The sequence below is a fragment of the Rhinolophus sinicus genome, chromosome 1 (assembly GCF_057876585.1).
Source record: "Rhinolophus sinicus isolate RSI-liver-muscle chromosome 1, RSI-T2T, whole genome shotgun sequence".
NCBI classification, from domain to species: Eukaryota; Metazoa; Chordata; class Mammalia; order Chiroptera; family Rhinolophidae; genus Rhinolophus; species Rhinolophus sinicus.
The window spans coordinates 108146820-108163286 of record NC_142501.1 but is presented as its reverse complement, the minus strand read 5'-3'; the positions used below and the strand labels follow the sequence as shown (position 1 = coordinate 108163286).

The 16467-nt window shown below is 39.9% G+C and overlaps 2 protein-coding genes across 6 annotated transcripts in view; one reads left to right on the top strand and one right to left on the bottom strand.

Moving 5' to 3' along the window:
- The window catches only part of ATP5F1C (ATP synthase F1 subunit gamma), a 17521-nt gene extending 14650 nt beyond the window's left edge, over positions 1-2871 (bottom strand). For 2 of the 3 annotated variants that reach the window (XM_019738217.3, XM_019738219.3), the window contains exon 1: positions 2733-2870. In XM_019738217.3, the coding sequence (XP_019593776.1) occupies positions 2733-2788 (56 nt within the window). In that variant the 5' untranslated portion in view covers positions 2789-2870. Of the gene's footprint in view, positions 1-2732 lie in introns of all 3 variants that reach the window. The other variant, XM_019738218.3, reaches the window with a different exon arrangement.
- Positions 1192-16467, top strand: part of KIN (Kin17 DNA and RNA binding protein) — a 27837-nt gene continuing 12561 nt past the window's right edge. Inside the window, exons 1-7 of one of the 3 annotated variants that reach the window (XM_019738216.3) lie at positions 1192-1467; positions 6778-6872; positions 10521-10564; positions 10649-10771; positions 11587-11768; positions 12561-12609; positions 13557-13614. In XM_019738216.3, the coding sequence (XP_019593775.1) occupies positions 6799-6872; positions 10521-10564; positions 10649-10771; positions 11587-11768; positions 12561-12609; positions 13557-13614 (530 nt within the window). In that variant the 5' untranslated portion in view covers positions 1192-1467; positions 6778-6798. Of the gene's footprint in view, positions 1468-2992; positions 3178-6777; positions 6873-10520; positions 10565-10648; positions 10772-11586; positions 11769-12560; positions 12610-13556; positions 13615-16467 lie in introns of those variants that run through there. The other 2 variants (XM_019738214.3, XM_019738212.3) reach the window with 2 other exon arrangements.

Below are 16467 nucleotides of genomic sequence, written 5' to 3'. Positions count from 1 at the left end.
TTTACATTCTATTTTATACAGTAGAAGCTGTAGTTATAAACTCGGTCTCATTTTTCAATTGATGCGTCTGGATCCACAGCAGCATATCTTCCACTGCCCTCAGTTCTTTACAAATACTGACTCATTTAGCCCTCACATTCACCCATTAATTGTGTAGTATTATTACCTCCATTTAATAGGTAAGTAATATTAGAGACAGACACTGAGTAACCTGTCTAAGGTCACACTGCCAGGTGAGTGGCAGTCAGGATTCAAAGCCCAGCAGTTTAATTGATACATACCCTGCTGCCTCCCGTTTTGTACATCTGCTTTCTCGGCCTCAGGTGACAATCTGCCTTTTCTCTCCTGAAATGCCATCTCCCTTCCTTTTCAATGTACATATTTCAATTTATGGCCACTGCTCTGTTATAAAATAGTTCCATTTTAGAGAATGTGGAACACTAGGGAATAGAAATGTACTGTCCTCTAATTTGAGACAGAAGAACAGAAACTTTTTCCCCCAGATTTCTTATTTATTTTCTTCTATGCTAGTTTTTAAAAATACAGGTTTAATATATAAAAATTTGGGGTACTTTCTGATCCCTTAAACAATTAAAATAATCTCATCATGATTTTAAGTACGACTCATGTTTAGTTAAAGCTAGCATGCTAATCTCTCCGAAACAAAACCTAACAATGACAAATTGTACATTTCAAAGCTTTCAATAACCAAGAGAACCAAGAAAATGCCACTTGGTTCTGTTAAAGCAAAAGCATTTTTCTTTCCTTTCAAATTAATTCTGTGGAGTGTGAATCATTAATATGGTTTTCATTTCTGAATTTAAAAGGCAATTATAATGAATGGGAAGCAAAGGGGCAGCAGAGGCAGTAAAGACGTCAGGCACCCGGAGTGACAGTGACAGAAAATGTGAAAAGGGGAGAGAATATGCTTTCCATAGAGGAACACCGATGGCTGATGAATATTCATAGCCTACCAATTTAAAAACAACATTCCAAAGGGATGAAGATCAGAACCATGACCTTTATTTGCTGATTGAGGTTCCAATTTAAGGTCCTGGCAGTAGTTGTCACAGATTGAGAGTGAGCTCTTAGACAAAACAGCTCTTTATTAAAAGATCTTCAAATTGTCTTACAGGGTTTTAAAAGAAGTTATTTCCACAGTATTATGTAAAATACTTGTCCTCGTTTCAGGAACTCTGCATTTAAAGATCAACTTAGATACCACTTTATGGTTCTAAAACTAATGACATGAATGCACAGCAAGACGGGAAGGAAAGGAGAGCTGACTGCTGAGCCTCACTGCATCCATGAACCGCTCCACGAAGCAAGACCACGTATGTCTGTTCACCACATTTCAGCACTCGCCACAGTGCCAATCTGGCACCTAACAACAGGCACCTAACAACTGTCAAGTGTCTGCCGAGTGATTAATAATGGCACAATCTGCACGACAGAAGTCCACTTAAGGTGAGTTCTTAATTCCCACTAATACTTGTTTTCAATATTAGGAAAAAAAGAAATCTGACTTCCAAGGCAAATCCACCAACATTTTTATGTAGCTATTTCATTATCACAATTACTTTATTACCCTGAAAATCTTGTCATAAATTCTTTGCTTAACGAAAACCACACTTATTTCACTTAATGACTTATAGTCCCTTCACATAAATTTGGATACAAAAATCGTTTTTGTAGCATCTTAGAATTCTTCTCTACTGTAAAAACGGGGAGTTGCTACAGACTACAGTTAATAAACCCCTTAACAGTGTGTCTGAAATTCTCCTAGATTCTTGTCTAGCTTCAAGACATTTCATCCTATTTTACGGTCCCACCACAAACCAAGTTTCATCTAGCTATTCCTAGGCCTTCTAATATGCAACTTTTTTCGGGAACCAATGTTTAAAATCCTTAAAACGTGCACGGCAGTTGACAGACGGCACTTAGCTCTAGCTCCTCTTCCCCTTCAGGACCTTGGGACAATTTTATGACCTTGCAGGGTTACTGCTTCAGCGTAATGGTTTCAAGATAGTGCTTGGTGTCTTCCCCTTCCTTGCCAACTGACAGATATATAAGGTCCATTTTGCACCTCAACTACCATCAGCCCACGAGGGCACTTATTTGATTCACCAGAGCCTAGCAAAGCGTCTGCGACATGGTAGGTGCTTAATAAACGTTCTGGCCGAATCGAACAGCTCTTAAAGGGTTACTCCGCTCTGCACTGGCCCATGCAAACTCTGCCCAGCACTGCAGGGTTTCAATAGGTGTCAAGGACATCGAGTACAACTTAACCTTCCCCTAGACCTTGCCTTAGGGCCTCCCCTCCCCCTTACTTTGTGGCTCCGGGTAAAGATAGCGTGATACTCGCTGCCTGTCACACAGCAGGAGCTCCGCACGTACTTATTAGCTGAATGAATCCAGGACCGCCCTGAAATTAATTCGGACTAAGGTCTCAATACCGAGGTCCCAGATGACCACTCCTCGTGGCCTTCACCCCGCCCCACTCCGCCTCAGGAGAGGTGGTGTGACCGAGAGTCTCTCCAGTCCCTTCGCGCGCCCTTCCCGGATCGGAGGCGCTTCCTGCAGCCCGAGCTTCCCGGGGCCTCCGTGGGACTGGGGGCCGAGCAGGCCCTGCAACCCGTTCCGTCCGACTCGCTTCCACCCGCTTCCTTTTCTCCCTCACCGAACTCTTCCATCCCTCGCAACCTTCCCGTTCCTACCGCAAGCTGCCATACCATTGCGGCTGCACGGCCCAAGCCGAGACCCCCACGACGCCCGCCCGAGAAAACATGGTGGTACTGGCCCAAGCTGAAGGTCGGTCAGACAGGCCTCACCGCGCATGCGCAGGAGACTCCCCACGGCCCCTCCCAACCCGCTTTCTTCTTCAGTCTCGCTTTTAGCCGCCGGGATGAGGTAAACCTCGCGAGCTTTGGGGGCTCAGCCTTCCGAGGCTCCACCTCCTTCCGGCTCGCAGCGGGTGTTTGTCCCGCCCAGCCCTGTCAGGCCCGTTCCGCTTCCGGTTGGCAGGGCACTCGGTTCCAAAAAGTAATCGTTGCAGTGGTCGCGATGGGGAAGTCAGATTTTCTTACCCCGAAGGCCATCGCCAACAGAATCAAATCCAAAGGGCTTCAGAAGCTGCGCTGGTATTGCCAGATGTGCCAGAAGCAGTGCCGGGACGAGGTAAGGCGGCCCGGGATGGCCCATGCCCGTGCCCCGTCCTCTCCGCTGGCGGGTCCGGCTGGTAATCCTGGCTCGAGTCCCTGACGCTGGAGGTGAAGGCCTGGGTCTCAGGTCCCTAGTCATGGGGTCTGCACTGGGCGGGTCAGCTACTCCACTCAGTAGGGACATCCCTCCCTGCAGCTCCCGTCCTGGTGGGGAGCCAGGGCTCTTTGACGCCTCTGTCTTCCCCAATCTGCCCCCAAAAGAAAAGAAACACGAATAAGAAAAGGTTTTGCAGTTCTTGTAGAAGTGATCCTACTCAAGCTTTCATAAAACGGAGGCCTGAATAGTTAAACGCCTGGACGCCTGGGCAATAGAAATAACAATCACCTCTGACTTGACGTGCCTCTTAGGAGAAACAGGCTGCTTAGGGTTCACAGCTCTTTTCGGGATCAGATGAAAAAGGAGAAATAAGCTCTTGTACACCGCTCATCTAACAACCATGTTTTGAGCCCCTCGTATGTGCCAGGATATTATTGTTAAGGTGTGGACACGAGTCAGACTGTCAGAATTATAAAGCCCAGCCGCACCACTTACTAGCTGTGTGGTCTTGGGCAAGTTACATTCTCTCTGCCTGTTTACTTATCTATAAAGTGGGAACAACAACTGTACCTACTTGTAAGATTGTTGTGAGTTTTAAATGAATTATGTGTAACATGAGTTGGGGTCTTTGGGCAGATCTTGAAAAGCTTTGTATGCCTTGCTGTGGACTTTACACTTTTTCCCACTAATGATGTGGGTGATGAAGAGCAGACTAGTGATGTCATCGTATTTTCCTCTGGAGGTCTAACTGGTAAGGACGGAAGAACACTGGGGAAGGGGCATAATCTCATCTAGTGTTTCTGCAAGTGAGGGATGAGATGTTTTAGGTGGGACTCATATTGAATAGCATTGATATGGTTATTCTCTTTCATTTCTCTTTAGTTCTTTCCATTTAAGTCAAGGTGAAATTCTCACACAGAAAATGAAGACTGGTACAATGAACATCCATATATCTATTACCCAGATTTAACATTTTAAGTATTTTGCCACATTTACTTTTTTGAAAAATAGTTTAAATTATAAACAGAAGGATATTTCACCTCTAAATAATTAAATATGCATTTCAAAAATATCAGGATTTTTTTTTACAGAGTCACAATATATGTCATCAACGCATAACAAAATTAAAATTCTTTTATGTTGTCTGATACATGTTCCATACTCATGTTTCCTCACTTGTTCCCCCAAATGCTTTTCAAAGCAGTTTTTTTTTTAAAGCTAAGATCCAATCAAAAACTATTAATTGGATTTGGTTATTAAGGCTTTAAAAAAATAGACTTTATTGTTTTGAGCTGTTTTAGAGTCACTGCAAAAATGAGAAGATACAGAGATTTCATATATACACACCCTGCCTTCCTTCATACATGTACAGCTTCCCCCGGTATATTTGTTACAATCAGTGACGTTACACTGACACGTCATTATCACCAAAGTCCATAGTTTACATTAGGGTCGCTCTTGGTGCTGTACATTCAATGGGTTTGGACAAATATATAATGACATGTAGCTACCATTATAGTATAATACAGAGTTGTTTCACTGCCCTAAAAATCTCGGTGCTCCAGGTTATTAGGACTTTTAATTCTCTCTAAATTCTGAATTTAGAATAGCACTCACTCCCCGCAATTTGTTTCTTGACATTGACTTAAGAGACTAATTCAGTCAGTTATCCGGGAGCATTCCCACCTTCTGGATATGTTGAACTTTTTCCTTGTGATTGTCGTTTGCCTTCTTTCCCTAACTCTTGTAGTTTCTGTAAACTGGAGCTTAGATCCAAAGGCTTGATTAGGTTCAGGTTAAACATTTTGGGAAAGAATACTTCATAGATGATCCAGTGTATTTCATATCGCATCACGTAGGGGAGCCCATATGTCCAGTAGTGCTAAGGTGAGTGAGTAAAGATGACAGCCAGTAATGTTAGGAAGTAATATTTTCTCTCTTGCAAGAGCGAGTAACTAGTGGAGTGATTCTTTGGAATCATGGCCATATATCTAGTTTCCCATCAACCTTTTACCTACATGTGTTTTAGCAACTTTGCCTGAGTCAATTATTTCATTAGGAGCTGCAAAATGGTTATTTTTCTAATTCTTCGTGCATTTCTTATTGGCTGTCAATTATTTGTAAAAATGAGCTTCTCATCAGCTAGTTTTGGGTTATTCTCAAATGTCATCCTGAAATACAATTCCTAGAGGAAAGGGAAGAGAAATGCTTAATCCTTCTCCTTAAGGCATTTGCAATGGTCTTGGCCTCTTTGCCCCCAGATCTGTTCATTGCCCTTCACTATCAGGGAGTCCAGCCTGGGGGAGGAGAAGTTGACCCCTATAAATTCCCTCCTCTGTCTTCTGTCTCGATATTGGAAGATAGAGGGGGAGAAAGGTCAGATCTAGAGTATTCCCCTCCTTCCTTGGGTTTCCAGGATTTAATAACATTTTGTTTTCATTTTGACTTATTTTTAATTTGGGGAAAATGGGACTGGTGTTTCATTTATGAGACCGATACTAAGTTTCCTTTTAAGATACATTTAAGTAAGAGAGATGCAAAGATGAGCAAGAATTTTGTAGGAGGTCTGCGGATGACTCAAGATTAGGAAAGTACCCTAAGCAAGATTCAGTGTTGAAATCAGGATAGTGGCAATGGGACCAAGAAGAGGTTACAGAGAAGGCTGAGTAGACTTAATGACGAATGGAAAGTGGGATGAAGGAGAAGACACTGGGAAACCATCCTCGTCCTGGCGTGGTGATTGGGTGTGGAATAGTGCTGTTCATTGAGATGGGGATCAGGAGAGGCACGTTTTTCATTTCTATTACTAGTGAAGAATCAGGTTCAAGTGGTAAGTAGAACAGATACGAAGTCAAAACTTACATGTTGTTAACAATCATCTGAAGACGATACAGATTTAGTATGTTTAACATAAGGTTTCTGTAACATGCAATAATGTATTTTGAGGTAGTAGGCTTAGGGGGGCTATCACTCTGTGAGGGGTGTAAATGTCTACTCATTATGTTGAAACTATAACAATAAAAAATTAATGTATTTTGGATAATGAGATAAAGGAGAGGAAGAGTGAGTGAAAAATGGTTTCCTTAGTGGAAATTCACTAATGACCTATTTTATTTCACTATATCCCTCGAAATACTTGCATAACACTCTGTATGAAGTAGGTGCTCAATAGGAATTGGTTAAATTTAGTCAAAAACGATAACAAAAATAACAAAAACAAAATCACTCTTCTGCTACTGTGCCCCGTAATGTTTCTTACTAATATCTGTTTTCTAAAGTACTATTTTTCTGTCTCTTTAATCCTGGGGATTAGTCTTTGATTAGCAAGGTTGCTAAATTCAACTTTGTAAAAAAAAAATAAAAAATTTTAATGATAGGGTGCTTACAGCTAGTGATTTGATTATTTTTTACAATTTATCATCAAAGAGCAGCTTTTTAGGGTTTAATTATATACTTCTACTCAGGGCCCATTATGATGACCTAAGTCAGAACTTAACTACTGCCTTTATGTTTTTGTAGAATGGCTTTAAGTGTCATTGTATGTCAGAATCTCATCAGAGACAACTATTGCTGGCTTCAGAAAATCCTCAGCAGTTTATGGATTATTTTTCAGAGTAAGTAACTCAAAGACATCTTTATCTCATAAGCTTTATTCAGTTGGACATTTAATAGATGCTTAATACTTTATATCTCGGAGGCTCTGTTTATTCCTTACATATTAACATGATAGCTATATTATCTCTGTGCTCAGTTTTTGTCTTCCTTTGCCAATTTATCATAGTATGAAATTGTTAAGAAAATAGTTTCTCACAACTCAGCCTTTCTTTTTCTTCACTTTAGACAAAGGAAACTGTCTTTCAGACTGACTTTAAATCCTTCAAATCTGAGCCTCTCCACTGTTTTTCTCTGCTTAACTCTCCTTATCTGTAAAATGGGACTAAAAATAGTACCCTCTTCTAAGTATTATAGTTCCTTCATAGGGTTTATATGAAGAGGAAATGAATTAATACTGTTCAAGTATTTAGAAGAATGCCCCATACACAATATGAGCTGTTAATTATTATTATTACTATTAATAATTAATCTTGCTTCTATCCACCTCTTTCCAAAATTCTAGACCTTTTGGTCTTAGGACCAAATTTTACAGTCTTAAAAATTATTGAAGATTCCCAAGAGCTTTTATTTATGTGGGTTATGTCTATTGATACTTGTAGATTAAAACTGAGAAATTTTTGAAAATCATTAATTCATTAAAAATAATAGCAAACATATTATGTGTTAAAATAAATAACATTTTAATGAAAAACAACTATGTTTTCTAAAACAAAACTAAAAACAGTGATAAAAGTAGCATTGTTTTATATTTCTGCAAATCTCTGCAATGTCTGACTTAATTGATTTTCACATCTGCTTCTGCATTCATTCTATTTCAGAATGTTTTGGTTGAAGCACATTAAGAAAGCCACGCCTTTACATAGAGTTGTATTTGGGGGGGGGGGGCAGAGTATTTTAGTAGTCTTTCCAGATAATTTTGAATATTCCTCTTTGGTATTACATCACAACACAACATGTGGTAATTTCTTAAAAGTTAGTTGCAATGTGGAATTTGAAACCCTATCAGTGAACTTTTCATACTCTCTTACATTAAAGTACATTGAGTCAAAGTGAAAACTTTGACTCTGGATTGTGTACTCATGCATGATTTTGTAACACCACGCACTGGTTATTTGGAAAATGTTGGTTCACTGAGTTTACACAGATCTTCCGAATGGTGATACATTTTATTATGCAATATCATAAAATCATATTCATTAATCTCAACATCAGTTTCATGAGAAACATCTTTAAGTATTTGGAAGCATGTCAAAGTCATGGTGGTGGATATTTGTTTATCAAAATTCAGATTTTTTTTCTTTAAAGCTCAAATTTTATCATTGGCAACAATGGCTGTAAGTTGTTTTCCTTGACATGACCGTCTCACTTTGTATACTTTAAAGAAAGTTTCTACTGAATATCCAATTTGGAATAACTATAGTTTATGTCAGTCATTCTTTCAAGTAGAGATGGTATTCGGTGAAAAAGTTTCAACTCACAGCTCAAACAATCACACAAGTGCTTTTCCTGAAGATAACCATCGTCCAGCAGCAGAAGTGCTTTATTCATAATTCTCGTTTTATTGCACAGAATATTAGAAAGATGTGTGTACTCGAAGGTTGAGATTTCATGCAAGTAATAATACTTGGTGCTTTATCAAGGACATTCCTGATGCAACTAGCCTTGGTTTTCACTGCGCGTGCCAGGCCGTGAAGAATACATTGACTGCTGGTAGTTTGGCATCACTGCCCACTGCCTTGACCTGGCTAAGAGGCCAGTAGGTGTACCCTCCATGGCTTTTATGACACCAAGGCAGACAACACAGTGAAAAAGGCAAAAATTATTTATCAGTCAACCACCTAAAACCATCTTGAATACCACCGGGGTACACATGGGCACTTTGGGAAATATCAGGTATTCTGGCAAGAGCCGTCTACACTCAGTGCCTTCCTGGTCACCTTCCATTCACTCCTCCGTCCACAGTAGCTGACTTCCGCCTCTCTCAGTCTCCCGAAGTCTTTCTTCCCTTGGTCTTTCTTCAGTGGGTAAGCTTTACTCTCAATTGAAACAGCTCTCCGATTTACATTCTTTCTGATTCCCCTCCTACCACTCCCTCTGAGCTCACTTCCTGCATGAACTCCTCTTCCTCTCCCAGCTCCTTCCGGTTGCCGGCCTGGCTTCCTTTATCCCACTCTGCACAGTCTCCATGAGTTACGTTATTCTGTTACCTTTCTGTTTGGATAAACATAAACTCCTAAATGTAGATGTTCACTCCTAACATCTGTCTTGAGTTATAGGTTTTTTATTTTCTGAACTATATTCCCGAAGGCTATATCAGACTCAACATTTCTAAAGCTGAACTGAGAATTCTCTCCACCCCCCTGCTGGTTATTCTGCGCTGGCTAATAATCACTGCCTCCCGAGACTGCTAAGCTCAGAGCCCTCTGGGAATTCCCCCACGTGGGTTCTCCTCTACCGTGTCCCGTAAACTTACACCCTTTTTATTCTCTCATCATCTCCTCCTAAAGGGTCTCAGTGACTTCCTCACTGGTATCCCGACCTGCTGCTTTTCCTCCTATACAAGGTCTGTGCCCCTGGTCACAGACCAGTGCGTGCAGCAGAATCACCTTGAGGCCTCACCTTGAGGGCTGTGAAGGCAGCCGGCAGACCCCAGGCCCACTTTCTGGTTCACTTGACCTTGGGTGGGGCTGCGGACTTTGCTTCTCTATCCAGTTCCCAGGTGATGGCCATGCTGCTGGTCTGGAGACCACACTCTGGGAATTTTCCTTGTATACTGTCCACCAGGATTATCTCTGGAAATCACAGACTTTCCCTAATTAACTCCTAAATAAATTATTTCATGCTTTCCTATCATCTGAATAAAACCTAACCTCTTTAATATGACCTTCAAGGCACTGCAAAGGTTAGTCGTAACATTTTCCAGCTATGTCTTCTCCCAGTTTTTCTGTTCTACCCCCACTCTCACACTCATTTTTAGCGGCCCTCCACGTTAGCCAAAGTAGATTGTCATTCCTCAAACCTGTGATGCTTTCCTGTCTCTACCAGCTGGGAATGGCCTTCTCTTTCTCTTCACTTGTAAGTCCTGTTTATACCTTACCACCCATATTAAAGATCACCTCCGGCATCTCCCACAATTCATTCTATGATGTTTTGTTACATCTCTTTTCCAATTTGACTTCTGTTATGATTGGTTCTGCTAGATTGTAACCTAGGTTGAGATCTATGTTTTATTCACCTATGTTTATCTAGCACTTAATACAGTGGCCTCAGTTCAGAGGGATACATTGAATGCCAGTGTCTTGTGGAATAAGGGCAGTTCTGGTATCATCAGTAGAATGCAGTTATTATGCCACAGTCAGTAGCGTTAAGAGACTTCATTAAGGACCCTCTCAAAAGACGTGTTGTCACTTTTGCTGTGGCTGATTTGCCAAGACAAAATTTCGACTCCACACTGACTGACTTTAATTCTTGAAAGCTATAATCTTTTGGGATTCTTTCCTTGTTCGTTTGTAAAGATTCATAACAGATATTCACATAGATGTTGCATATGTCGTTTGAGATTTCAAACTGTACGATGGCTTACATTTCAGGAAGGTAGTGCTATATGTTTGTAGAAATTACCTTCATGCTTTCCTTTTCTCTCCTAGGGAATTCCGCAATGACTTTCTAGAACTTCTCAGGAGGCGCTTTGGTGAGCTTCTTAGGCATTATGCACATAATAACTTCCTAACCTTACAACCTGCTCAGGGTCAACAGTGTCCTGTTTTGTTCTTAGGCACTAAGAGAGTTCACAACAATATTGTTTACAATGAGTACATCAGCCACCGAGAACACATCCATATGAATGCCACTCAGTGGGAGACGCTGACTGATTTTACCAAGTGGCTGGGCAGAGAAGGTAAGAGTAAGACATACTTGAATAGTTGTGATGGGGCTCCATGGCGGGGAGAGAACGAGTTGTCATAGTTTCTATGTGAATTTACAGAAAAGAGGATGGGTAGGGCGATTAAAAACTGGTGGAGAGGAGCGTAGTAGTCCAGGGTTGGTTTTGTATACGCCAGTCAAGTATCAATGTCTGGAATAGTTCTTTTGACAATGCCAAGATTTATCACTGAAGTTTCCTCTCACGTAGGCTAAGGATTATTGTCACTCCTCTTCTACCCCCACCCACCGCCATATTCATTTCACTTTAGGAAACTTGTTACTTCTTCTTACTGAGATTTTTACAATTTATGGCTTCTTTTTCCACTTTTAAACTTCATAGGATGAAAAGTTGGGAAGAAGAAAAGAGAAGGAAATTTTGTGTCCATGTATTACTTATTCAGTGTGTTACTCTATTCCATTTTTGTGGACTATTTGTGCTTAGTTAAGTTAGCAGAATATCACGTGCTCATTGGACGTTAAATACTTAGACAGTTGAAAAATTACTAAACAAGATAATACTTCTTTCACTCGTTTTCCTTTTTTAAATATGTTGCCTCAACCTAGCTCGTTAAAAATCAGAATAACTTTTTTTCTGTTCAAAGAGATAAAGTATTCCACTTAAAGTATCTAAATCTCATTATGAATATGGAAAATTCATGTACTGCATGAATGCATATATTTGAATGAATCAGTAAATAATGCAGAGATAGAGCACATTTATATTTACCTTTAGCTTTCATTATATACAAATTTATAGTGTCTGGTTTTTTTGTGTGGTTGTTTTTTCAGGCTTGTGCAAAGTGGATGAGACACCAAAGGGCTGGTATATTCAGTACATAGACAGGGACCCAGAAACCATCCGCCGGCAACTGGAACTGGAGAAAAAGAAGAAGCAGGACCTTGATGATGAAGAAAAAACTGCCAAATTTATTCAAGAGCAAGTGAGAAGAGGTCTGGAAGGCAAAGAACAGGTGGGCAACAGTATCATTGAGAGAGGCAACTGAAAAAGGGCCAAAGAAGTAAAACTGCTTATTTTTTTTAAGCCCAGAATTGCGTTTTATAGGTCTAGTTCCATAACTAGGAGGAGAAAAGAAAATGGCTGAGTCTAAAAGCTCGGGTTTTGGAGTTTGAGACAAACCTGGGTCTCTTCCTTACTTACGGACTTCACGCTCTTGTATAATTATATCACCTTCTAAACCTCAGCTTCCTTTTCCTAAAACGAGGCTGTCCTTAATGGGGAAGAAATGGGCAGACCATTTGTCCTGAATGTGATGAATACAGTGCTGGAGGTTGGCAGTGAGGAGAGTAGGGGGTGGGGAAGGGGCATGTAGAGGGCCGGCACTGCTGGCTGCAGCCTGGGGAGGATGGGAGTGTCTAGAGGTAGCTATGTACAGCCCCTGGGTTGAGGAGTCTTGGAGAATTAATGGGCAAAACCCGGGTAAGTGGAGAAGGGAGGGCATGGTGGTGGTTCAGGGGTTGGAATAACTAGATCAAGGCATTTATTTTAATAAATCTTTTTTGGGTGCCTCTTGTGTGCCAGGCACGGGGGATACAGCAGTGAACACAAGATTTACAAATCCTATAAAATAACTTAATCGGAGAATATTTACAATACATATAATTTCTTAATTAGGATCTTCATCGTTTTAGAGTTGTATCTTGGAGCTGCCTTGCAACATAGGGAGCAAGTCCTAATTTGGGAATATTGAATGTTGATAGTAAATTCACTTTGAACCAAACCTTCAACCTTCTTCCCCCCTAAGGAGACTCCTATTTTTACGGAATTAAGCAGAGAAAATGATGAAGAAAAAGGTAATTGTACTTTTTTCTTTCTTTCTTTTTTTTCTAACGTGGATGGTTTTGTATTGGTCCTGCTACCAGCTAGTCACATGTTTGGGAGTAAGACATGGAATCCATCTGGATTGCATTGTTCTCAGTACTAATGAATTGGATGTGATGCCCTCAGCTACAAGAAACAAAATAACGACACCGACTGCGCTCAACCTAGACAATAAGGAGAGATCTTACCATACCAGGGTCCCAGAGGTAGGGTAGGTAGTTCATACTATTAGGAGCTGCACATGAGGTGGCTGCCAGCACTGCCATCATATGCAGACCGAGTATTGTCCAGACGATGACAGAGAGCATCTCTCCTCTCTCCCGGAGTCCCCTATGAGCGAGGAAACTTTTCCTAGAAGACACGAAACACCCCTCCTGTGGACTTCCTTTTGAATGTCATTGGCCAGACTGTCATGTGTCCACCTCACGAACAGTCACTGTGAAAGGCGATGAGATTATCTTGATTGGTTTAGACCTAAAGGTACTACCTTGCAATCCCATCCCCTTGGGCGTGGGCTTTCAACTCATTCAATTGTGAATTTTAGGGTGACACAAGCATTCAAACCATAGCATCCTCTGAGCCATGTGTGATAGATGTGGACATCTAAACAAAACTGGATTCCTGCTGGTGAGGGGAGCAGGGGCAGTGGGATGGAGAGGCAGCGGGATGGAGAGGCAGCGGGATGGAGAGGCAGGCAAAGCTGTCTGCCTCAGCTCAGTCATAGGAAGGTCTTTCCCAGCCCTGTCAGCGTCCATCCAGCACATTTTACAGGAATTTGTGATCTCTGGAGAGGAGCATTCCGGTTCTCATCTATTCAGAATGTTCATGAATTTGTATGTGGATATATTGTGGTATCTTATTTGCTAAGTTTTATTACAGTTTTCCTGAAATACCTGGAACACCAATTGTTCTCTTCTAGTTACATTTAATTTGAATAAAGGAGCATGTAGTTCAGCGGCAGCATCTTCCAAATCAAGGTGAGTGAGCCACATGAACAGGTACCTTAGAGCTTGAGAATTGTGGGAAATGTCCATTACTATATTTCAAAAGCAGCAGTGTTGTGAATTACCTTTTCTGGTTGTAATTTTCATTTTGGGGTTTTGTTTGATGGTTGGTTGGGGTGTTTTTGTGTGTGTGGTTTTTGTAGCAGCTGTTTTCTTTCTTAGTTGCCTGTCATAAGATGATTCTGTCTTTTGAGGAAAGGCTCATTTTCATTAAAGTCTTCACATGGATGAACTGTTGCTTCTCCGTGAATCCTGCAGTCTATGGTTCCCTCTGTGCTACTGCAGTACTGTTCTTTTTCTATCAGCCTACTTAGCACGGTTAAATGTTAGCTGGGTATATGTTTTTTGTTTTACCTGCTGTGTTAAGATTTTCCGAGACTAGAGGCTAAGTTATTGACCTGTCTCCTCCATACAAGCACCTAGTACAGTATAAATACACTAGTAGGCACTCAGTAATAATTGCCTTTCTCTCTAGATGGTGTAGTATAGGCAGGAGTCCAGAAACTCTTTCTGCAAAGGGCCACATAGCAAATACCTTAGACGTTGTTGGCCATATAATTCTTTGTCACAACCACTTAACTCTGCTGTCAGAGTGAGAAAGCAACCATAGGCAGTACATAAGCAAATGGATGTGGCTGTGTTCCAGTAAAATCATATTTATAAAAACAGGCTGCAGGCTGGATTTGGCCCTGAGGCTGTAGTTTGCAAAACCCTGGATTAGCATGTAGTCGGGTACTTCTATCCACTTCTTGTGTTCTCTTTTCTTCTAGTTCTACATATTCTTTCACCAAATACTTATTCACTATGTGTTATGTGCAGTGCATTCAGTTTAGTTAAAGAGGTTAAAAAGCTAAACATAAAAGAAGATATTCAGGAAGGTATCAGTATATACAAGAATTTAGTTTTAAGCTGGATGATATTTTCTATTTTACTTAGCATTTTACATGTTATTTATTTAGGGCTTAACTCGGTGTTTCATTTGTTTTTTTGTTTTGTTTTTTTGGTTAGTTTATAGGCTACACTAAATGATTGGCTAGGAGAATTGAAGGAAATAGATAGGCCGAGTCAACAGTGTATAACTGCTTCTGAATGACTTGCCAAATGTCTTAGCTTTGATCAAAACATTTTAGAATTAACACCTACCGCATTTCCCCGAAAATAAGACCTAGCTGGACAATCAGCTCTAATGCATCTTTTGGAGCAAAAATTAATATAATATAATATAATAATATATATTAATATAATTAATTATATTAATTTAATATAATTATATTATATTATATTAATTATATTATATTGACTCGGTCTTATGTTAATTTTTGCTCCAAAAGATGCATTAGAGCTGATTGTCCAGCTAGGTCTTATTTTCGGGGAAACACGGTATATTAGGTATCATGAAGAACTCAGTCGGTTGGGTTCTATGTATGGCACATTTGAAAATTCTTTTCCAAATATTCATCTGATATGACCTGGAAGACAGGCTTGACTATATCATATCACACATGTTACGTGGTTTTAGACCCTGATGTATTTATTTCTCTCCATTCTCCTTTATTATTTGTTATTCCTAAGTGTAGATGAATTTTAAGATTGGTCCCAGTGGCCCCCAAATTGGTCACCCTTGTATTAGTTTTCTACGACTGCTATAATTAATTACTACAAACTAGGTGGCTTGAAATTGTGGCAATCTGTTCTGTCTCTGGAGGCCACAGTTCTGAAATTGAGGTGTCTGCAGGGCTGTGCTCTCTCCAGAGGCTGGGAGGAGAGTGGGTTCCTCCCCTCTTACAGCTTCTGGTGGCTGCTGGCATTCCTTGGCCTGTGGCTACATCCGCCAGTCTTCAGATTTCTCTTTGCTGCATCATCACATCATCTTCTCTGCATGTCATATCTCCCTCGGTTCCTCTCTTAAAAGAACGCTGTAATACTACCTTTAAATGCCTTTCTTAAGAAAACGTAAAAATAATGGAAAATAATTCTATTGTATTTTCTATTTATCACACTTTTTTTCTTGGTTATCTCCATGGTAGTTTGTGCAAATATTCTTTGTTTCACATTTTGTAAATATGACAGATTAAATAATTAGACTGATAAGATTCATTTAGTCAACGAATATTGAGCATCTATTTTATGTGAGTCATGAGATAGTTACTGCTACTTAATAGGGAAAAAAATTTTTATATATATATTTTTTCCTGTAATATAAACCAAATATAAATACATATATATGTATATATATTATATATGTATATATGTCATATATATGTATATATAACATATGTGTGTATAAATATATATATATATATATATATATATATATATATATATATATATATATAGTACATCCCCTAATATGAGAGAAAAGTCATACAAATGATTACAATAGAAGGTGGAGTGTGATATATACCACAAAATGCTATGGCAGTTCAAAAAACGACAATCCAAGAAGCCTCATGAAGAACAAGATAAATGCAGAGATTATTTTAGGTATAAAATAGCCATGTGCAAATTTGCAAAAGCATGAATTACAGGGCATGGCTCAGTCAATAGCAAATTGTTTACAATGGCCAGTGAACATAATAAGTCAGGGTAAGTATTCCGAGGCCAGTGGTGACGATCTTATGTCAACACTACAAAATTTCGAATTTACATGTCAACTCTAGCTAGTCAGGAGCAATCAACAATATTTAAGTGACACATTGAGATCTTTGCTTTAAAAAAATAGAACTGATGGTAATGTGCTAGGCTTCTACCAGTCATTTTACAAACATCTTATTTAATCCTTGCAATTGAGTCCTAAGTTGGGTTACATTGTCATCCCCATTTATG